The sequence below is a fragment of the Athene cunicularia genome, assembly GCF_003259725.1.
Source record: "Athene cunicularia isolate RWA chromosome 3 unlocalized genomic scaffold, athCun1 chr3_part1, whole genome shotgun sequence".
In the NCBI taxonomy this organism is placed as follows: domain Eukaryota; kingdom Metazoa; phylum Chordata; class Aves; order Strigiformes; family Strigidae; genus Athene; species Athene cunicularia.
Window position 1 is genome coordinate 20,146,052 of NW_020799097.1, and position 23,078 is coordinate 20,169,129.

Sequence of the window (23,078 nt, forward strand, 5' to 3'; positions counted from 1 at the left end):
ATAATGTTGTAACATTTATTTAACTCATAGAGATCTGTCATTAAAATTTGAAAATGATTCTACTTTTAGTTGAAAGGTACAATATAATTACTGAGAGATTGCTTTTGAGGAGTATCTACACAGTGTTTACATTTTCAAGGAGATGATTCTTGCAGCAAGCATAACTAACTTTTGAAAGGAACATACTGATACTAAATTTAACTGCTTGTCAAAATTAAGGGGCAAATGGTACCTAGAAATTTTTTTTTTTTAAATAGGAGTATTTTCATGAAAAAATAGAATAAAATTTAAAGTTTTTTTGTTTTGGTTTTTTTTTTCAGTAGAGAAACCCAAATATGACATTTAGCCGCATAGCAGTTATTTGCCTTCTGGAGTACCATTATCCTAAGTAGAAACTGAGATGTGTAAAAAGCTCACCCTATAAGACCAGTTTTGGGGAAAAAAAGGTTCATTGTTAGAGGAGAGCACCAGAAGATGAAAGGTTGCTTAAAAAGACCTACTGAAATTGACTGATCTTACTTAATTGTCTTGATGTAACAAAGTGCCGCTATTCTAAGTTGTGAGCAAGTTTAACTTGAGGCTTCCATAAGCTATGGCAATATTAATAAAAAGACATTATTTTAAAAATATTATTAGTTATTGTAGAATTCTTAATATGCTGTTAAAAGGGCTTAGTTCATTCGTTCACACAAAGAAAAGGACTTGGAGCTGGTTTAGATGCCTTAGGATACCTTACGTGCCCTCCAGCTATTGCTCAGAAGGATAGGTCCAGTGTTGTATTTATCAGCTTCAATGATATATCTTCTCAAATGGCATCTCATGCCTGTATATGGGCAACTGAATCAAACTCTGCATGTAGGATTGAACTGCAGAACACCTACCTTAAGAATCTGCTTGTAGCTGAACAAGATGCATTTACATCTTTTCCAGTGAATGAAGTCAGTGGATGCTGGGGAGTTAATCACGTCAGTCGGTGAAGTACACACATGCCTTTAATCAGAGTTGTACCCTAAATGTCAGTGAGTGTGTCAATGGGGAGTGGGATTCCCCTGCCTACAAACAGCTACTTTATACCATTTGAAGTGTTCACAGGGCATAGAAGATTGCCATACTGGGTTGGCAAAAATGACTGAAGATTTGTGAGACACTCCCATTCTTTGATTATGACAGCTGAGAGCTAACACGGGGATCCGGAAGGGTGCTAGCCTTGTTAAATGAATGGGTCACAGAGCTCTGGAGCTCCATGGCAGCTTTGACACATAGTTCCCATGCATTTAAACCTAGGTGTCCTAATCTAGAGTTCAATCCCACTTAAATTATAGACTATGCATTTCCTTACCTAAGGATCAAATATCCCCTCACTTTTAATGTATCCACTTTAATAAGAAGTGATCTTATCTTCTACCTCTAACAACATTTTGCTATACAGCTGTGGCTATAAATCTCAAATGCCACCTTCTGAAGAGAGATAATGCTATGACAGTTACACACTGAGACAGGGTGTTCATAAAGGCAACAGTCTTTTGCAGGTATAGCTGTGTTCAGCATGCATGCAGAGAAAGCAGGGCTATGACCATTAACTGGGTCAGTAAAAGCTCATAGGGAAGTAGTAGCAAAAGTCTTCATTTTTGCAAGTATAGCTTGCTTCTCGCCTTATAAGTGATTTTTCTTCCCCAGTACACATATTTTTCTATCAGCAGATTTCTCTAAGCATATGTATTAATTGCATGTGTATTTCTCCTTAATATGTTATGTGAGTTCTTTATATTCTGCCATTTGTAGACAGCTGTTAATACGCTGTTATCCAAGCAGATGTAGTACTCTGTAAACTGGAACAGCAGACTGCCTTGTGAAAATTATGCCAACTGTTGAATTCATAAAAAAAAAAAAAAAAAAAAAAAAAAAAAAAAAAAAAAAAAAGAGGTTTTTGAGGCAAAGATTTCTTAGAGCTGCTGTTGCACCTTGTACACATGGTGTCATTCCACTGTGGAATGGACCCTGGAGATGATTCACAAGGGCTAGTAAATCAGTACTCAGTTAAAAACCTTCTCCAACTGGATTCATGTAGTCTGGAATTTAAATATATGCATGTTTGTACGTACATGCTTCTGAACCAGAAATAAGTAGTCGATGGAAAAAGTCACAAATTTCAGCAAATTTTGAATCCAAACCTATGAACAAAGGCAACAACAAAGGTTACTTGTTTGCCATGCCTGTCTGCAGAAATTCCTATGAATAGTTTTATTTTGTCAAGGAGTTTGCATAGGAAAGAATGGCAACAGAGGGTTATCAGGAGGGACTTGAAGTATAGGATTAAGAGTCCTGTGCTTTAAAAAGGAGCCGGTGCTAGCAGGAGAGGCCAGTGTGAAATTAGGTGACCTATCAGCAATATGAAAGTGAATTGGAAGGCATGTAAGCATGGAGTCAGTAGATAGGTAAATGAAATAGGTTATAATGAAATGTAAATTGGGTATTATACTGTAGCTTTCCAGTTTGGCTCTTCAACAAACAGGCCCTTACATCCTCATACTTGCTTTATGAAGATTTTTCTGGATGGCATCATTTCTAATACTGTCATCAGTGGGGACTTTCTCAGAATATACTTGGATTTAGCCACCTTCCTCCTTAGCACAGAAGGGGAAATGTGCTTGTGCTGACTTCACTGGAAATTACATGCAAAAATGCCTTTTCAGATCTAAACCAATGTTCTTGATCCCATCTCCTGCCCACTTTTATTGAAATCAGTGTTCACTGATTTCAAACACAGTAATGTAGCTTTTAAATTCCCTTTACTATGGAAAACTGGTTTAACCCCAGTAAGTAGCTCAGCCCCACACAGCTGCTTGCTTGCTCACTCCCAGCAGGATGGGAGAGAGAAGGGTATCTGAAGGGTATGACTGAGAAAACTCATGGGTTGAGACAAAGACAGTTTAATAGGTAAAGCAAAAGCTGCACACACAAGCAAAGCTAAACAAGGAATTCATTCACCACTTCCCATCAGCAGGGATGTGTTCAGCCATCTCCAGGAAAGCAGGGCTCCATCACGTGTAACAGTTGCTTAGGAAGACAAAATTCCATAACTCTGAATGTCCCCCCTTCCTCTGTCTTCTCCTTCTTTTTTATATGCTGAGCATGACATCATATGGTATGGAATATCCCTTGATTCAGCTGGTATCAGCTATCCTGGCTGTGTCCCTTCCCAACTTCTTGAGCAACCCCAGCCCACTCGCTGGTGGGGTGAAAGCAGAAAAGGCCTTGTGTCTGTGTAACCACTGCTCAGCAATAACAAAAACATCCCTGTATTATCAATGCTGTTTTCAGCACAAATCCAAAACATAGCCCCATACCACCTACTGTGATGAAAATGAGCTCTATCCCAGCCAAAACCAGTACAAAAACATATGCTAGGAGAACTGTCATAGAATCATAAAATTGTTTATGTTGGAAAAAACCTTTAAGATCATCAAGCCCAACCATTAATCTAGCACTGCCAAGTCCACCACTAAACCATGTCCCTAAGTGCCACATCTACGCATCTTCTAAATACCTAGAAGGATGGTGACTCAATCACTTCCCTGGGCAGGCTGTTCCAACCTTGACAACGCTTTTGGTGAAGAAATTTTTCCTAATATCCCGTCTAAATCTCCCCTGGCACAACCTGAGGCTGTTTCCTCTTGTCCTGTCGCTTGTTACTTGGGAGAAGAGACCAACACCCACCTTGCTACTATGTCCTTTCAAATAGTTTTAGAGAGCAGTAAGGTCTCCCCTGAGTCCTCTTTTCTCCAGAATAAACAATCCAGTTCCCTCAGCTTGGCACAGGCAGATTAAGAAAAGGTGAAAAGATAAAAACTCAAGACAGGAGCTGCCCTCTGTAGCTGCTTGCTAGAAGCAGGCAGATATGAACACTCACACAGAACCTCAGAGAACCTCTGAACTCCCAAACACTCAAAGCCTTCAGGAAATTACAGATGTGAGGGAAGAAGGGTGGAGATGGAGATTTTCATGTGCAGATCCTTTTTCTCATGAAATATGCTTTGCTAGAAATAGATATTGTCTAAAAAACCTGTGTCATCAACCTCAGCTCCTGAAGGGAATGTTCGCAAGTGCCATCTATGGTCAAACCTCCTGGTGCTCAGGATTGCAGCTTGAGCCTGTGTCCATAGAACAGCATCTCACCCTGGGGTTTATCTGGGGTGGGTGTTCACATCCAGAGAGCCGAACGGGTACTAGCTCTGTAATCCAGATGCTTTGCATCTGCAAACATATGCTAGTGGCTGCAGATTTGCTCCTAAATTATTGTAGAGTTTTCAGTCTTTTTCTGTCTGAAGTCACATCCTTTCTTAGCATCAGCATTTCTCAGCTTTGGAATTTAAAAAAATAAAGATACTTAGCATTAGTTGAGTCTTTTAGAAATGAGCTATATGGTTACAAAGGGCATGAGAAGGCCTCAGATTATTCTCATTTTTATGTTTTGCACGTAGGCTTGCAACCTCTGGTATTTGAGCAAAATCAGTCCTGCAGAGTCTTGGACCTGAAACAGCCTTTGTGTTATGCAGTGTCATATGAGGCCTATAGATAAGACAGCAGGACTTACATTACACTAACTTGTCTGAGATACTAAGTGCCAGCTATTCCTTTCAGCTCATGGAGAAATGAAAGTGTCCAGAATTTAGATGGAGGTAATCAGTTCCTAGCAGGTGTCAGCTTTTTGGGAGAATAGGAAGCTTATTTGAAATAAAACCTGAACTTTAGAAAAAATTTTCTGAGATTTGCGAATAATTGCAGAGAGGAAAACTTAGAAGCTTTATTAAACAACTGAAAATGTAAAGTTACATTAGATCTGAGATTCCATATATACCGATAGACATATGATGCAACGTTCACTATGGACTAAGGCAAAATAAAGATATCAGAAGGTGCATACTAATACTGTGGTTGAATGCTATGAACCACAGTGCAAAAATGAGATATGTCATGATAAAATAACTTGTGTAAAAACAACAACAAAAAAATTCATAGAACCACAGTTCCAACCAAGTTGGAAATGAACTCAAAGATCATTTGGTCCAACCTTTCTTGGCAAAAGCACAGTCTAGACAAGATTGCCCAGCACCCTGTCTAGACAAATACTGAAAGTGCCCCATGTTGGGGAATCCACCAGCTCCCTGGGGAGATTATTCCAGTGGCTGATTATTCTCTCTGGGAAAAATTTTCTTCTTGTGTCCAATCGGAATCTTCCCAGGAGTAACTTGTACCCATTACTCCTCATCCTTTCCATGTGACTCCTTGTAAAAAGGGAGTCTCCATCTTCTTTGTAGCCACCCTTTAAATACTGGAACATGGTGATAAGGTCTCCTCTAAGCCTTCTCCTCTCAAGGCTGAGCAAACCCAATTCTCTCAGCCTTTCTTCACACAGCAGGCTTCCCAGTCCTTTGATCATCTTTGTGGCCCTCCTTTGGACCATCTCCAGCCTGCCCACATTTTTTTTTGTTTTGTGGGGACCGAAACTGAACACAGTATTCCAGGTGTAGCCTGACAAGCACTGAATAGAGTGGGATAATGACTTCTTTAACTCTGCTGGTGATGCTCTTGTTGAGGCAACCCAACAACCTGTTTGCTTTCTTTGCTGCTGCAGCAAACTGTTCACTCATACTGAGCTTGTTGTCCACCAGGACACCCAGGTCCCTTTCTACAGGGCTGTTCCCCAGCTGGGTGGATCCCAGCCTGTGCTGCACTCCTGGATTGTGTTTTCCCAGGTGCATTTGACTTTGTTGAATTTCATGAGGTTCTTGTTAGCCCACTCTTCCAGACTATCCAGGCCTTCCTGCAGCATGGCTCTCCTTTCTGAAGTGTCAACTTCCCCACTCAGTCTGGTATCATCAGCAAACTTCATCAGGGTACACTTGATCCCATCATTCAGATCACTCATGAAGATATTAAAGAGCATTGGGGCCAATATCGATCCCTGGGGGACCTCATTTGTGACAAATCACCAGTCTGAAAGGGAGCTATTTACCACCACCCTCTGGATGCAGCCCAACAGCCAGTTCCCCACCGACTGCACAGACCACTTGTCTAGACAGTGATGCATCAGTTTCTCTAGGAGGAGACTGTGGGGAACCATATCAAAACCCTTGGAGAAATACAGATAGACAATGTCCACCACTTGCCCCACATCAACCAAGCAGGTTACTTTGTTGTAGAAGGTGATCAGGTTTGTCAAGCATAATTTGCCTTGGCTTTTCCCAGCCATGTGCTTCATTTGACTTGTGATCCCATGAGGATTTGTTCCATAACTTTCCCAGGGACTGAAGTAAGACTGATGGGCCTCTAATTTCCTGGATCCTCCTTTAAGCCCTTCCTGTAGATGGGGGTGAGTTAGCCTTCTTCCAGTCTTCTGGGATGTCTCCCAGTCTCCACAACTTCTCAAAGATTACGGATAGTGGCCTTGCAATGATGTCAATCAGCTTTCTTAACACCTTTGGATGGATATTGTCAGGGCCCATTGATTTATAGGGGTCAAACTCCTGTAATAGTTTGCATACTAACTCTCACTGATGGTGGGTCAGTGTTTGCATTCACCTGGATTTTTGTTCCCAAGGCCTGAGGTCCAGACAGAGGTGAAGAAAGTGTTGAGAACCTCTGCCTTTTCAGCACTGTTGGTGAAAATTCACCTCTCTGGTTTAACAGCTGGCCAATATTTTCCTTATTTCTGCTTGTTTACATACCTGAAGAACCCTTTCTTGTAGTTTTGGATATCTCTGGCCATTTTCAATTTGATCTGAGCTTTTGCTTTTCTAACTGCATCTCTGCATGCCCTGGCAATGCCCTTGTAGTTCTCAACAGGTATTCATCTGCTGTTCCATCTCTGGTAAGCTTCTCTTGGTTTTGAGTAGACTCAGAAGCTTGCAGTTAAGTCATTTGCAAGCATCCTTTAAAATCAAACTGCCAGATGAATTCTCAGGATGCTTTAAACTTCTGAAATACCATGTTTGTGAGGAATTTGTGCCCAGCAATTATATCTGTAGGGAACCAAAGGTTAAAAGGCATTTTTGAAGGGTGGTCCTTTTCCTATGTTGAAGATAACATTGTAAATGGTAAAAACTTTCTGGAGAGGAAATTTTTCTTGTTCTTCCATTTATCTGTAAAAGACAAGTACTGTCAAACGCCAGATTTGTAAGAAGCTTTTAATATGCAACTCATTAAATTATTTGATTGCATCTATTTCTAGCCAGATGTCAAGTCTATGTCAAGTCAACTCTTGGCCTTTGTTTTATTTGTTGCTGCAGTAAGTTGACAGAGTGCCACATTTGAGTCAAAATTAATTCACTCTTAATTCTCATTGTTTCACTTCTTCCCTGGTAGTTGTTTTAAAGTTGTTTAGGGTGTTTGTTTATTTGTTTTTAATGTGCTTGTCCCCTCTCTGCTATTAATTTATTTTGCTGTTTCCTACCTCTTATTTTTTTTCCTACAAATTCTACATTGCAATTCCTCAGGAGAAAGTCATACACTGTTAAGAGTGTAGAAGAACTAACCAAACTCACAGCATTTAACAGTAATTACAGCTAAGAATGATAAGCATTATCATGGTGACATTATTGAAAGATGACAGACATAAAAATGTGCTGACATTTCCAAGGAGCCAAGGAGAGAAACATTGCAATTAAATGTAATAATGTACATAAAGAAGAAAAATATTCAATGAAAATCTGTGAAGTAGATCCTGCAGTACAAAGGATTTTTTTACTTGGGAATTTTGACTCATAAGCTCAAGGGAAAAGGGTCTTTCTAAACCACTTTCCAATACCTTCCTCTTCCAGTCCTCCTCCTCTCCTACTGCTTCTATACTGTCCATCTTCCCTTATCTGTTCCCATAGCTCCTGTTCATCTTTCCTCTTACTTCTGTGCTTCTCATTCCTCACCATTTGAGGTAGCTGGCCTTCAAGTAGCTTCTCCTGAGCTCTGGCAGAAATCAGGCACCCTCACCAGTCCAGAATGGTGGTATACAAATATATTCTGAGAAATTTAATTGTTTTTCCTGTGATGTTTGGAAAATCCTCAGCCTGGCCAGACACTTACCATGGAAGATTTCTGTCAGATCAGTTAAAATTTTGCAAAAGTCAGAAGTGACTAAATGCAGAGCCTGGTTGTTGAAAGAGTTAGGCTCTTTGTGGGTAGTTCTGCCAGCTCTTTTCATTACAAGCTGGAAGAAGGATGGAATAGCATTTTAATCAGATATACAGTGTATTAAACTGTAAAGCTCCTAACAGAGAGCTAATCTAAAAGGACTTAAGAGGCTTACTTACCTTGAGAGAGTTAGGAGAAAATATTATGAAATTCATATTAGAAAAAGCAGACTGCACAATATAAACAAGAAAAATAATTTCACTGAGCAGACCTGACAAATGATAGTAATTTGTACAGATGCTTCCAGTGTGACATCTCCTTGATTTCAGGCACTTATCAGAAGCTCTCTGGTTATAAGCCTGTTTGTCCTTATTCCAGACATAGCCCATAAAAGAGCAGAGATGACTGGATTGCTTTTTAGATTTCAGGTGGGACAAATTTTCCTCTTGAAATACCTTTTTCTCTCTGCTGTCTATACAAGTGCCTAGAGAAACTGTGCTTCATCTTAAGTGCCTAAGTCAGCTGGGCTTGGTCACTGAATAGATCACTTGAAATTTTGAGCTGCCTAAGAGCACTAATCAGAACTATGTAGCTAGAGATACACCTTACCTCTTTAGAGACAGGGAAGTCTCAGCCTGTTTTCTCCTTCACAGTACATGCCCTGTTCAACTGACCAGTAAATCCACTGGTCTTCAGGTTATCAGTCCTGTTGTGTGCAGTCCCAGGACAGGAGAGAGGCAGTAGCCACCCCCTACCTCCTGGGGCACTCAGGGGCACCCCATTAAGTGCAGACTCCTTCGCCAAAACTTAGTGCTAGGGCCACCTGTAAATCATGTAATGTGTTGCAGTGCTTCCTCACTCACCAAAGAATAAATGAGAGATTTTTGAACAGTTGTTGCATCATTGGACAAGAGCCTAACTTGCTTCCCTGTTCAGGGATGAGACAGGTCAAAGCTCATTAGCGCATGTGAGAAGCCCACCACAGAGCCTCTGCTGATTAAGCAAATTTAATTAACAAAATATGATGTAAATTTGCCACAGGACTACTGTGCCCAGATGAAGGGCAACTTTGGCAGTGCTCTCACAGTTCCAGCATTTCAAGATCCATTAATCCTTTTTGTGGTGTATATTTATGCCCCAGGGGAGTTCCTTTCAAATTGAGTCTGCTCTCAGAGCCTTTTCTCTCAGCTTGCCTGTGTTTACAGTTCTGCATAATTTCTATTTTTGTTTTTCTTACCTGTTCCTTGTTTTATTCTTCTGTTATAAGGGATAGGCATAATTAAGCTACAACACTCTTACCTTTTAAATCTCCAATAAAAAACAAATATCCTCTCATCTCGGGGTATCATGGCCATTCACTCTGTATCATTGTCCATTTGGTGCTTGACTGACCAGATTTTAATGCTGCTTTAACCCTCCCCTCAATAAATAAGAAGGTAGTTCCTTCCTGAAGGTTTTTTCTGAATCAATAAACAGATATCATTAAAATAATTTTAAAGCTTACGTTTTGTTTTAATTATAATGGCTATATTGCTTTTATGGCCACTTGGGTAGTTTTGATTTTTCTTCATTCTGGAACCATGCAAAGTTTTATTTAAACAGAATAAAATCTCAGCTGCTTTCCTCAGCAGCATTGGAAAGCAACTTGGATTAGAAGCTGCCACTTTCCATGTTACATCAACCTTTTAGTCTTTTTAACTTAGATTTCCCTCCTGACTGAAAATTTAAGTGAAAGTTTTTCATCACCAACATTCAGGTGTGACTTGTAAATGCACACACCAAAAAAATCTTTAGCCAGAGAACAAGACCTAAAAAGGGCCAAATTAATCTGAATTATTCTTTACCAGTGAAGAATTCTGAAATTGATCTGAACAGATTATTTTTTTCCAACACCACACAAAGGCAGTCAGAAGTCGTGTGGCCAGTGGGGAGGAGGAGAGATTCCTCTGTGAGTCGCAGGATTCTCCATGCAAACAAAACTAGTGTGTTTGCAAAACCTCTCTCCTGGACTCCCATTACTTCATAGCTCAGTAAGAAGCTAAGGAAAAGCCAATCGCCCTTGAATGTAAACAAAAATCAGTGCTCAGCTAGAGAAGGTTCCTTTTGTCTCTGTTGGAGTTGTGCGTAGAGTATTTCATCCTTTAAGGTGTGTAGTAGAATTTCCTCATGGGAATAAGGAAATCACTAAAGCTGATACCCTTCAACATAGAAAGAAAAAATTAGTGGTTCATGGATTTAATATTAAACTAAGGAAAGGGCTACTTTGATCACTGAGTTTGATCTCTTAACTTGAACTTCAAACATTACCAAATAGCTCAGGAACTTAGTCATAAAAGTAAGGTTTCATCCATTAATAAAATAAACCAGTAGTTTTCACTGTGATCTGTATTTCCTTGAATTTCAAAAGGATTTATATCTGGGGCTTGTTTTGGACCTGTTCTTGTTAAAAGAGGTCCCTTGCATGTGACATGTTTCTCCTCTTAGTCTATGGACAATGTTATTTTTAATAAACAGAAGTGTTTCATTTTCTTAACTTCTGGAAAGATCACTATGGTAGAGAATTTATAAACATCTTACAGTATTTATAAAGTTAGCCCTGAGGATGCTTTTTGGGTTCTCCAGGTTGAGGCTCTGGTTTCTTCACATCCTGTTCTTTTTTTCTTTGTCAACTTCAGCACTTCACACACCAAATATAAAAGTTGCATTTTATTTGACCTTTGTCTCCTCTTTTCCCACATCCCTACTTCTCTCTTTGGAAAATGTTTTCTTCACTTGACAAGCTAGGTACAATTCCTTCAGCTTCAAGAGGGACCAGACTGCATCTGTATGCTGAGGAAAAAAAAATATTTAACAGAGCACAGCTGGAACCCAGACAACTAAAATCAGTCACCGAGACAATTGTTCCATTTGATCAGTGATCCTCCACTCTGATGTCATCTCTTGTTTGCATCCCTGGATAGTGTGTTCTTGAAGCAGTTCAGGATTTGAGCCCAGATTTATTTGTTTTTAAACTAAATTTCTTAGTAAATGTGTACTAAACACTGATCCTAGTACTAGTACTAAACACTAGTCCCTTTCAACCTTTTATCCCCACTAATTTTCCTTTTATTTTGGGACTGTTTTCACCTTATTTTTTAAATCCACTGAATATATGACAAGGCATAGGTTGCAGTAAGGTAACCACAGTCCTAAACAAGAAAGAAAAGTAATTCTTTACATTGTGTTCAACAGATGCAGTCGCGATATACTCCTTATCCTAGTTTGTGTGTACATTCTTTCTGCATACCTTCTAGATGACTAGGTTTCCATTAGTCACTACTCTTCAGGGCAGTTAGGGTAAGATGTAGGTGTACATAAGGATGGACCTTATTTTGTAAAGTTTATACAGCTACTAGCACTTTACCTCTGCATGCCTCCATTTATAAAGTCTTCGTTTAAAAATAAGCCTGATTAATGCAGGTTGAACTTGCATGGTGTAAGGCTCAGTCACCACTTCTACCTGTCAGTGCTACAGGTGTATATTATGTAGAAAAGTCTGTTGCATGGACAGTGCCATGCTCTGCAAAGCAAAGCAGCATGATACGTCTCAGGCCTGCACTTCTCCATTGAGCACTCATGCCCAGCAAAAGCATGTTTCCAATATAAATGATGTGTTATGCTATCAGAAGTCTCCAGCCAACCAACAAAAATTGAGAACTTCTCAAATTTTAGCACGTGCATTACAGGAGGTTTGCAGGACCTGACCTTAGATCACTTTAATCTAATTCATTTTTCATAGTATTTTGTAAATAATGGCGGAGGTTGGCTTTCAAGGATGATGTGCCAGACTGCACTTTTCTTTCTCAAATTAGAGATTAAGCCTGACACTAGAAATTTAGTGAGAGACACATTGCATCTCAACAAGACAAGGTGCTGATGATCAGCTGGTTGTTGATACCTTGTCTCCGTGGCAGCAGCAGCTCACGGCTCCTGCTGAATCAGGAGCAAGGAGGTGGGTATTGGTGCTTCTCACAGCCCCACCAAAATGCTGTAGTTTCAAGCCTCATGGCATCCACAATCTGACAGCGATAAATGATGGCTCAATACATTTATACTGTATTTATTACAGTAGTACCCCCAGCCTTACTAATTTTTTGTTATGCAAAGAATACTCAAACTGTGTTTATATCTTCTTTCGCATTATTTCTCATGTGCATAATAATAGCAGTAGTGAGATATTGTGGAGTAGTGAGAACTGTGATTAATTTTACTAGTTCTTTGCTGGAATGAACAAGCTGCAGAATTCCATTTTTTGTGTAAGCCAGTGTAAGGTTTGTTAAAATATAAAAGCTAAACAAATGTAGGATTACACACTAATTCCACTTGTAACAGAAAACCTATGGCAGGCATCAACTGTAAAGGCATTAAATTTCATGTGAGGATAAGTATTATCTTTACCAAAACTACTAGCTAGCATGTTTCTCTTGGTCTTTTTTGATTTTTGAGATGTTTAAAACATGTTTTGCTTAACTCTTTAAACACTGAAATGGCTTTCATTTGTACTGTTTTGTTTGCCAGTCATGGGAAGACAAATAAAATCTCAAGATATTTGAGACCAATGAAATCATACCTACTCCTTTTTGTCTTCTGTTTCATTCTACCTCCCAGTTTTCTAGAAATCTTAAGCCAATCCGAGTCTCACTGGGATCTCAATTCAAGTTTTTTTCGCTAACTTTACAGGTCTGTGAGGTTCAGCCTTTGTATAACAGCGTGCTTCTGGCTCGATGCTGACTTAGTCCTGTTTTTCATCTTACCGTCCCATATGTCCTGCCTTCTTCTGGTTGTTCTCAAATTAAAGAGCAGTTACCTTCTGAGGTAAACATAGTCATGAACATAGAAGGGAGGAGGTAGAATTTCCTTGCAGAGTAGAAGTTTATCCTAAAAATCCTAATTTACTTTTTAAATTACTTAAGGTATCTTTAGGTAACGTAATTAAGAACAGATCTGGGCAAAGAGGATGCATATTTCTATCTTTGTTTTACTCATTTCTCAAGAATTTAGCCAAGGTAAATCAACTGTAGTAGAACTCAATCCTCTAATTTAGGTTACTTAGTATCTGCTTCATTGAAATTGTAAGTGCCTGGCTCAGGAAAGTGAGCTAGTCCATTTACAATACAATATACAATTAATGAAGGACAGATTTGCTGGTAAAGGCCTGGAGAGGAGGTTGACAGCATGGTCTGGCTTTGGCATCTTCCCCTGTGTTGGATTTGGTACCTCTGGGAGTTTTGAACGCTCTCTTAAATTGCATGAAGCCACAGGAAAAGTTATTCTGTTCATTCATGGCCTCCTCTAAGTTCAGACACATAACAATCTAAATGTAGTCATAGTGGTACATGATGCATATGTTAAAGCAACAAGTGTAAGGGTCAGGAAAGCAAAAATAGGAAGCTTGTGATTTGGGCATGCAGTTGCATGGAAAGAAAGCCCTTTTGGCTGAAGCCCTCATCTACCTGTGTATATTGTATTAGTTCAGCAGTGAGTAAGAACAAAACAAATCCAGCTACAGGATGTGGAAGCTGCCTGCATCCTCACTAGTAGGCCCAAAACAGGCAGCTCTTTGCCTTTCCCCTCACTAACTCATGACTCATGTGGGAGTCTCTTCAAGGTGGATAATCCATGCAGAACAACACTCCAGCAGTTGCTGCAGGGAGAATAGAGCACAGGACCCAGACCTTTCTGTTTCCAGTTTAGGCAGAGGACATCTGGTGCCAGTGTACCTGAACTGCAGCAGAGGTATAAATGATACATAAGTGCTTAGCCTTGCAATAAATACCTTTCCAATGGAGATAGTCTGGGCCAGAGACAGCTGCAGTTAGGCAGCTAGAATGCGGCCACTGCGTTTTGTAGAGTAGGAAAGCTTAGTGCTGCAAATATGGGACACTGTACCTGAGGCCTCAGGGTGAGAGCATCATTTGGAGCACACTGAACATACTAGTAGAGAGGTTGGTAACCTTTCACACAAGCTGTGTGAAATCTACAGATTTAGGCAGTCCTGAAAACTAGTGTACATAACAATGGCCTAGGAATAAGATTGGGATTTTGGAATGAAAATTTGAATGTAGGCATACTGGATCTCACAGAACATTTCTAATACTTTTTTGTTTGTTTGTTTCATTATTCTGCACTTTCAGGTGCGCAGTTCTATCATCCAGATTTCTTGTTGGTCTGTTCAGGGTTTGAATGCTATACTTATGGGCTGTTTGAGGGATAATTTTATTTTGAGGGATTCCCTAGGTTGTCATCAGTCAAGACGTTTAGAGAGGAAAAGGCTGTAGATCAAGGTAAGAATAAACTAACAAACACAGAAAAAGTGAGGACAAAATATGAGGAAATTCATTAAATCAATTATAAGGATACAAAAATGAAGTCAATTAAACGATGCAGAAACTGCATATACTGTTATCTTCCATTCCTTTCCCTGTGCAACTGATTTTCTCCCAAAACAGCTAATGCTCTCCTCCTTAATTTTCCTCAAGGCTCCCTTTGACACTTCAAGAGGACTGTTGCTTACAGTCACACAGTGAGTCCATAACAGAGTTTGAAACAATAATCTGGCATCCTACCACCTAGGCTACAGTGAAAAGCTACTAGGTCATGCTATTCGTTGATACTACTAGTATTGTTTTATTATATATCTTCTCAGTAACAGATGTATAAAATATTGAACACTGATTTTTTTTTTATTTTTATTTTCTGAGAAAAACGAAATTTTTTTAGATGTTTTTCTAGGAAGTTTCCTTTTTGGGATGACTGCACTTGATAATAGTAGACCAGGCTTTTCAGAGAAACATTTTCAATAATTAAACATTATACTGAAATTAGAGGACATTATTTAGTAGGAAACTGTGTCTTTACTTAAATAAACGCCTTTAATCGAAGATACCCCATTCGTCAGAAACTTGTTCTACACTGCAGAGAGATTATTTGAGTATTAGCTTCAAATTTGATTTGCACAATTAAAAAATGTAAAAAAAACCCCAAAAAAACAAAAAAAACCAAGCCTGCCTCTGGATCTGAACGGGAAATAAAAATGTGACTGTATGCAATGAGAAAAATGAGATGTTACTCCGTTTCAGTGGCTATGAAACTTTAAATGTTGAAGTGATAGGCAATTGTTTCCAAATACTCTTCGCTGCTTATCTCATTAAGTTTCCTAATTCCCTTCACTGATAAAACTTGCTCCAAATAAGACCTAGTTTTCCACCATTGAATTAGATTGAATATGTATTTTCTCACCTGTGATAGTGCAACTACATTGAAGATGTGATTTTGAAAAGGGGGATAGTTTGGTGTATAAAATTATTTATAAAATAGTGTGCTCTGTCTGATCATTATTTTTATTTTTACAATAAAACATGCTAAGACTGCATTTGCTATCAAAACTGTTTTGTATAATGTAATTAAAAAGCTTAATATTAGGCAATATGGAAGACAAGAAATAACTGAGTCTACATCCATAAGTCCAACAAATAAACATTATAAGAGAGATACATCCCTCATCAAGGCAAGGTCAATTTTATGGGAATGAGTTTTCTCGGGCTTCAGCAAAAAGCCAACACATAGTTACTGCCTTTTTAAGAAACAATTTAGAAAAGGGCAATTTAGCCAACTTGGTAGGTGATAGTCACAAAGAAAAGCTTACTTCATAGGAGTTAGTCATTTGGATGTCAGAGGTAGCTCATGTCCCCTTCTCTCAGCTTTCAGTTCCATGTTTGAACATATAAATTGAAAAGGGTGGAAGTTCAGAGCAGAGACATGTAAATTACACAGTAACTGTTTTTTAAAATAAAACTTTTTAATAAAGGCATTGCATCTTCAGAAGATTGTACTGTTGTTCCCAGGCTTATAGTTTTCCAAGATATATCTGACTTTTATATTAGCTATCCATACAAAAAGAATTTTGAAGAAAGATTAAAACCATGAAATCACTGCTGGTAAGTCTTTTTTTGTCAGACTAACACACTCTTTCAGTGCTAGGCAGTGAAGATAAACTTTGTCTCTAATACTGTTTTTATTACAGGTTTGGATTACAGATTTATTTTCAATGACCTATAAAAATTAACAGGCTCCTTACTGTTCACAGTTTATCAGGATGCCCCAGAGCTACTTCAGCAATGAAGAAAGCAAAGCTGTCTGGAGAACAAATGCTAACAATAAAGCAACGGGCCAGTAATGGTAAATTTTTAATCGTTACTTTTTCAAATATTACTTCTTTGTAAACTAAAGTTATGATTTTTCCCTTTTTTTCCTACATATGTAAATCTTTATATAAATAGTGAATTCACTGTCATTAGAAGTGAAACTGGGTTTTATGCTGTGGAAATCTGAGACAGCAGTGGAGTGGTCAGAGTGGTCTGAGTTATGTCTACATAAATCTAAACCACTAAAATATTTCAAAGTACAATATACCATTATAATTTTATGGTTCACATTTCATTCATCAAAGGTGGATAGTTGGTCTTATATTGTTTCAGGATTCAGAAGAGAGAAAGATTTGATTTCCAGAATGTCAAGTCCTCATGAGCTCCCTTGAATTCATTTGAAGCTGTAGTTCTGTAACCTCTGGCAAATGTAGATGGCCTTGTGCCATTTTATCTCTAGTAATGTGCAATCCTTCCTGGGAACCTTAAGTTGCAGGGAAGGTGATGAAAGTACCTTGGATGAAAGTCAGGACAGTACCCTGATAGTTGGAAGTGCAATAAAAGCAAAATGCAGGTGCTTCTGTTCAAATAAGTAATGCACAAAAGACTTGTCTGGGAGGTGCCTAAGTCCCGAGTTTTCTCAAAAAACTTTATGTAGTCACTTAGTCTGTGACTGTTCATGCCTTCTTAACTGTTGGTGTTGACTGTGTTTGAGAGCCACAAAGCATTTCAATACTGGGCAGGAGGCATTTCAACCCACACTGCCAGCACAGCCGGAGAAAGCATTGACTGTCTTTGTTCAATAGCTAGTAACAAGGAAGTGGAAGATCTGGATGTCATTTTGTCTCTAGCCTGGGAAGTACTGAAAACTGTATCTGCCATGCTCAGGAAGAATGCCTTAAGGAGTGGTCAGTCTAGGGATAATTTGAATACTTAGGGAGGGACACAGCATCATTCCTATTAGAGTTAGGCACTGTGGGAAAAGGTGTGCAAGATTCACTCTAGAGTAAAAACAAGAGAGTGGAAACACCCGTTTCTCTAGCTTTAGGAGTTCAGATTTTGACTTGAGAGAAAACAGATCTAGCTTTTCCCATAACTATTTTATGCTTTGCTATAATAATTACAAGAATAAGTAAAAAAACCCTTCACATTTTATTCTTTGAATCCTCAAAAATACAGGTACCTTTAAAATCCTGTTCTCTCAATGTTTATGCCATAAAAACTCAGAGATCACTTCCATTTTGCAAATTATTCTGTATATCATTATTTAATAACACCCTTCTGAACTGTGAAATTATTAAAATCAACAGCAGAAGCACAATATATCCCAGTACATCAACAAATTTCACTGTGCTGGGAGAAAAAAATCTTCTGAATTAGTTACAAATTATTTTAACACTGTAATATGAAGAATTAACTAGTTAAGATATTTTCTTTTCCTTCAGAAGATCTATAAGTGGACACAGTTTTTCATATAAGTTACATATGATAGTGGAGCAAAATTTGTTGCTGCAGGTGCATTTCTTACAATACAAAGTTAAATCAGTACATATAAAGAAAAAGGTGTGTCTTATTGATCCTCTAGGCATTTTCAGCACTCTTGCTGGAAAATTACTGCAATTTTAAAAGAAAAGTGGTAGAAAATACATTGGTTTAACTTCAAAAGAAAAGTTGGAAGAACGTTTCCTATTTCTTTTTTATTTTAATACTTTTACTTGAAATAAATGTATTTTCAAATATGGAAATAATTAATTCTCTGAAATCTGATTTAAAGTTTAATTATTTTAACACCCCTTTTATTTTTATATCACTCAGGTATAGAAAATGATGAAGAAATTAAACAGTTAGATGAAGAAATCAAAGAACTAAATGAATCCAACTCCCAGATGGAAGCTGATATGATTAAACTCAGAACTCAGGTAACAGTTTTATGAAGTCCTAAATTCAGCTGCTTCTTCTACATGACTGATTAAAAGAAATATAGGAAATATATTCTTCCCTTTTATGTTTCTTACATACTAAAATTTCTATCTGTGATTTGCCATTTATAAAATCAGAAAACAATATCCATTATGAGATTTCCACAACAGTTACCAGAAAAAAAAAAAAAAAAAAAAGGACTTAGCAAAGTATATTCTTTAAAGTAATGGCAAAAGCATGACCTGTCATGGTCAGCTTTGTATTTTCCCTTGATAAGGCTATGCCTTTCTAATAGCAGTTAAAATATTGTGTGACATAATGGTCATTAACATAAGTTACAAGGTGAAAGAGTCCAGATGAACAACATGGCTTTTGCCCGGTCTGTCTAAAAGAGGAAATTTAGATAGGGAATGAATACCTGTTACACTTTACTTCATCATGTGGTACACTAAGTGCAGTCCTTGGCAGCAGTAGTGATTCCACAGATCCAGCCTAATTTCCTTTTAGGTTCCACATAAATCTGTAGGAAGAAAAAAAAAAAAAAAAGGAAAACCTAACATCAGACTGTTATTTAAAACCTCATTATTCATCAGTCCTAAAACTGGATGGAAAAAGCAAAGGAAGGATTTTAATTGAATTCTTGCCCTGGCATTTTCCAGTGTCCAACATAGCTTCTGGTGCTTTTTTCTTCACATGATTTGAGCACAGATACCAACAGTGAGATTTACCCATGTCACCATTTATCGGCCTTTAGTCCCATGGTCATAATCATCCAATTGATCTTGATGGAAACAGAGTAAAACATTCCTTGTTACTTCCTTGTCTGCTGCTTGTGGAGAAGAGCACCATGTCCATTGTCCTTCTCCTCCTCTTCTATACTCATCAATAGAAGGCAGCATCTACCTGTCCAGCTTGGTTTTTCTTTGACTTCTAAACCAAATTGATGTTGAAACCTCACTTCTATTTTAAGCCTGTATGCAGGGTTCTGTTCTCATTATTCAGCCTTTATAGGATTTGACTTACGTTTTACCTGGTTTTCTGATGTGACCCAATATAACTGTGGGTAATGAGGACAAAATATTCAAGAATGTAATGCAAGAAAAATAAATCAACTGCAGGAAAATTGTATGTATTTATGTTGGAGGAATTTGGTGCTAAATTTTGAATCTGGATTATACTAAGCATTCAATCTGCATTATGTTTTCTTTTGCTTAATACAACGCTGTAGGTGCTATTCACATACAGACTGATTTAGCTGAGATTTTAAAAAATGTGAAGCCGTTTGGCTGTTATGTGCACATTAGGTAAATGCTCCAGTTGTCAATAACTTTCCTAATTCTCTTTTTGGTCAGGTGAATAACAAAAAAAAAGAAAAGCCATGATAATGCTATCACAGATGTAAAACATGTATTGAGTTTCAAAGATATAGGTAGGAATTTCACATCAAGTTTTGATCTGAAATGAGTACAGAAGCATACTTCAGTGGTCTCACTTCCTAGATCCCAGAGTGGTGCTATTTATATTCTTAGAAATCAGATGAAGCCTTGGACTGATGCATATTCTTGGTAAAGAAACCTCAGCTGATGATTTTACCATCAGGTTGAAAGGATGCTTTTCACACCTTGATGCAGCAGATTTAGAAAAAGGGTAGAATGACTGGCAGTGATGCATACTGTCATTAAAATAAATAGGATTCTAGAAAATAGAGTTAAAAGAGACCTTGAAACGTTATTTTGTCCACCAGTCTTATTCCCATCCTACTTCTCAGCTCTTCCTAAACCAATCCTGACAGATGCTTGTCTAACCTGTCCTTTACTTACTACACTAGAGATGCCACAGTCTCTGGGCAGTCCGATCTAATACTTACTTGCTCTAACCCAACTAGCTACTCCTGCCTAGCAGAAAATCCCAGCTAAACTGAACTTCACAGAAATTCAGAGGCCTCCATTTTGAATCCATACACTTTCCTGAAGAGAAGCAATTTATATTTCCAACACATAGTTACATCGTAGTCATTATCAATCTGTTAAAAGGATTGAAGTCAACAGTCCCCTTTATTTGTAACAGTAAAATTATATTGAACATAACAAAATGTTTGCTGATAAACCTTTAGGAAATCATTGTGCAACCTAGATTTCAGTAAGACTTCCCAGGCGGGGAATATGCACTAGGAAAATAGCAGAAGTTCTGTGAAATGCCAGAAGTAGCAACAGTCTTGTTTGATACAGATTTGCATCCTGTATGATTGTAAGTGCCAGCAAAAGTTTTTCCTACAACAGGAACTTCCCTTCCATGTAGAATCTTTTCTCTTTAATAAAGCGAAAAGTCACACTGCAGCCTTTTTGTTAGTTGGAGCATTCATAAGACCCTCCTTTACTCAGCTGCCTTTTTCCTTAAGACTTTGAATAAATTATTTTTAATGTAAAATCTTCTAGTAAATTTGTTCAGATTTAACGTGCAAAGCCAGAAGTATGAGAGGGGCAGAAGCACATAGTTGTGTGTCCCATACAAGCAACAGGTGATCCTGTTTTAAGAGTAGATACAAGTGAATATTCATTAATTTTAGGGTAAAATGTGGGGAGGATAATTTAGCCTTTAAGCAAGTGAATACAATAATTAAGTATGTCAGTTATCTTAAAATACTTACAGATGACTACTAAATCAAATTGTGAGATATGCTGATCAGCTGCCACTGTATTTACAGGTAGTCAGCGTCTCACATGAAAAAAAAAAACAAAAAACCTCTTCAAGTAGCAGTACCCAGCTAGCTAGAAAATCTATAAAATGTCAGCTCCTACTTAAGTTAGTGTGAGGCAGCAGCACCAGTAGTATGCCATACTGAACTGGGCCTTCATTGACATCAGACTCTTCACTTCGGTCTGCAATTTCAAAAACAGGTTTTAAGGTTAGTATTAGAGCATGACTGGTGCTAGCAAGCACCTGTGAAAGGTGTTTTGCATTTGCATTGCTCTCTGACGTCACAGAATCACAGAATCATCTAGATTGGAAAAGACCTTGAAGATCATCCAGTCCAGCCATTAACCTAATACTGACAGTTCCCGACTACACCACATCCCTCAGCGCTATGTCGACTCTACTCTTAAGGACCTTCAGGGATGGGGACTCCACCACCTCCCTGGGCAGCCCATTCCAACACCTAACAACCCGTTCTGTAAAGAAATGCTTCCTAATATCCAGTCTAAACCTTCCCTGGTGCAACTTGAGGCCATTCCCTCTTGTCCTATCGCTTATTACTTGGTTAAAGAGACTCATCCCCAGCTCTCTGCACCCTCCTTTCAGGGAGCTGTAGAGGGCGATGAGGTCTCCCCTCAGCCTCCTCTTCTCCAGACTAAACACCCCCAGTTCCCTCAGCCGCTCCCCGTACGACCTGTGCTCCAGACCCTGCACCAGCTCCGTTGCCCTTCTCTGGACACGCTCGAGTCATTCAATGTCCTTTTTGCAGTGAGGGGCCCAAAACTGAACACAGGAATCGAGGGGCGGCCTCACCAGTGCCGAGTACAGGGGTCAGATCCCTTCCCTGTCCCTGCTGGCCACGCTATTGCTGACACAAGCCAGGATGCCATTGGCCTTCTTGGCCCCCTGGGCACACTGCTGGCTCCTGTTCAGCCGGCTGTCAATCAACCCCCCCAGGTCCCTCTCTGACTGGCAGCTCTCCAGCCACTCCTCCCCAAGCCTGTAGCGCTGCTGGGGGTTGTTGTGGCCCAAGTGCAGCCCCCGGCATTTGGCCTTATGGAAACTCCTCCAGTTGGCCTCAGCCCATGGCTCCAGCCTGTCCAGGTCTCTCTGCAGAGCCTCCCTGCCCTCGAGCAGATCAACACTCCCACCCAACTGGGTGTCATCTGCAAACTGACTGAGGGTGCACTCGATCCCCTCATCTAGATCATCAATACCGATGTTAAACAGGAGTGGCCCCAACACCGAGCCCTGGGGGACACCAAATATGGACAGGATGAAAGCATAACAGGAGAGGAGGATGTGTTTCCAGTTTCAAAGCTGAAGAAAAAGTATTTTGCATACGATATGTTGTGGAAATAGTTTAGAATCAATTAATTGTGGCAGAACCAAAACCCTGCAATAAACCAAGCAAAAGCTTGGATTAACTGCTATATAAACACCTGTCGTCAAAGTAAGAGATATTTGAAAGTTGTTTTATGTAGCTGCTTCACTTGTCAAAGTTACTTCTGTCAACTAAAGGCCTATATTTCCATAAGCAGGATGAAACTTTAGGTCCAGAATGAAACTTGAGACATCTACCTACCTGATTGTGCCAACAATTTCCTAAAATTTACTCACCCATGCTCAAGTTAATATTCACTTAAAAACTTTTTCCCCCTCTGCCTGGTACTACCACACAAACCTCCAACCTTACCATCAGTATCTGAACCGTATCAATTCTTCCCACAGTTCACCATCTATGCCACTGTAGAAACGGATAAATCTCGTTTTGAGAATTCAAAACCTTGTTTTCTTTGGCACTTTTCCCACTTCTCTGGCATCTTTTTTCACCCTCTTGTCAACGCATATTTTAATCTACGCACATAAAAGCACACTGTACACATTGTAATAGATGTTAACAGTTGTCTTCCAATGTGGAAAGTAAGGACAGGTCTACAGAGAAAAGCATAGACAGATATGAGTGAGCTCTGCATGTGCTCTCGATGAGTTGGACATAAGCCAGTGCTCATCTGAAGTCCTTACAGTTTCATTAGCACAGTGCTCTGCACAAGCTTGGGTAAGTTGCCTCTCAGTAATGGTTTTAGCTCATTCAGGGCATCATGCAGGGCACCAACTAACTTGTGTCTGGTCACCTGGGAACATAGGCAGAGC

The 23,078-nt window shown here is 39.0% G+C and overlaps 1 protein-coding gene across 13 annotated transcripts in view; it reads left to right on the plus strand.

Moving 5' to 3' along the window:
- MYT1L (myelin transcription factor 1 like) overlaps positions 1–23,078 on the plus strand; it is a 310,674-nt gene that overhangs the window by 283,663 nt on the left and 3,933 nt on the right. For all 13 annotated transcript variants that reach the window (XM_026844773.1, XM_026844772.1, XM_026844774.1 and 10 more), the window contains 2 exons: positions 16,253–16,344; positions 18,126–18,229. In XM_026844773.1, coding sequence (XP_026700574.1) covers positions 16,253–16,344; positions 18,126–18,229 — 196 coding nt within the window. The remainder of the gene's footprint in view (positions 1–16,252; positions 16,345–18,125; positions 18,230–23,078) is intronic.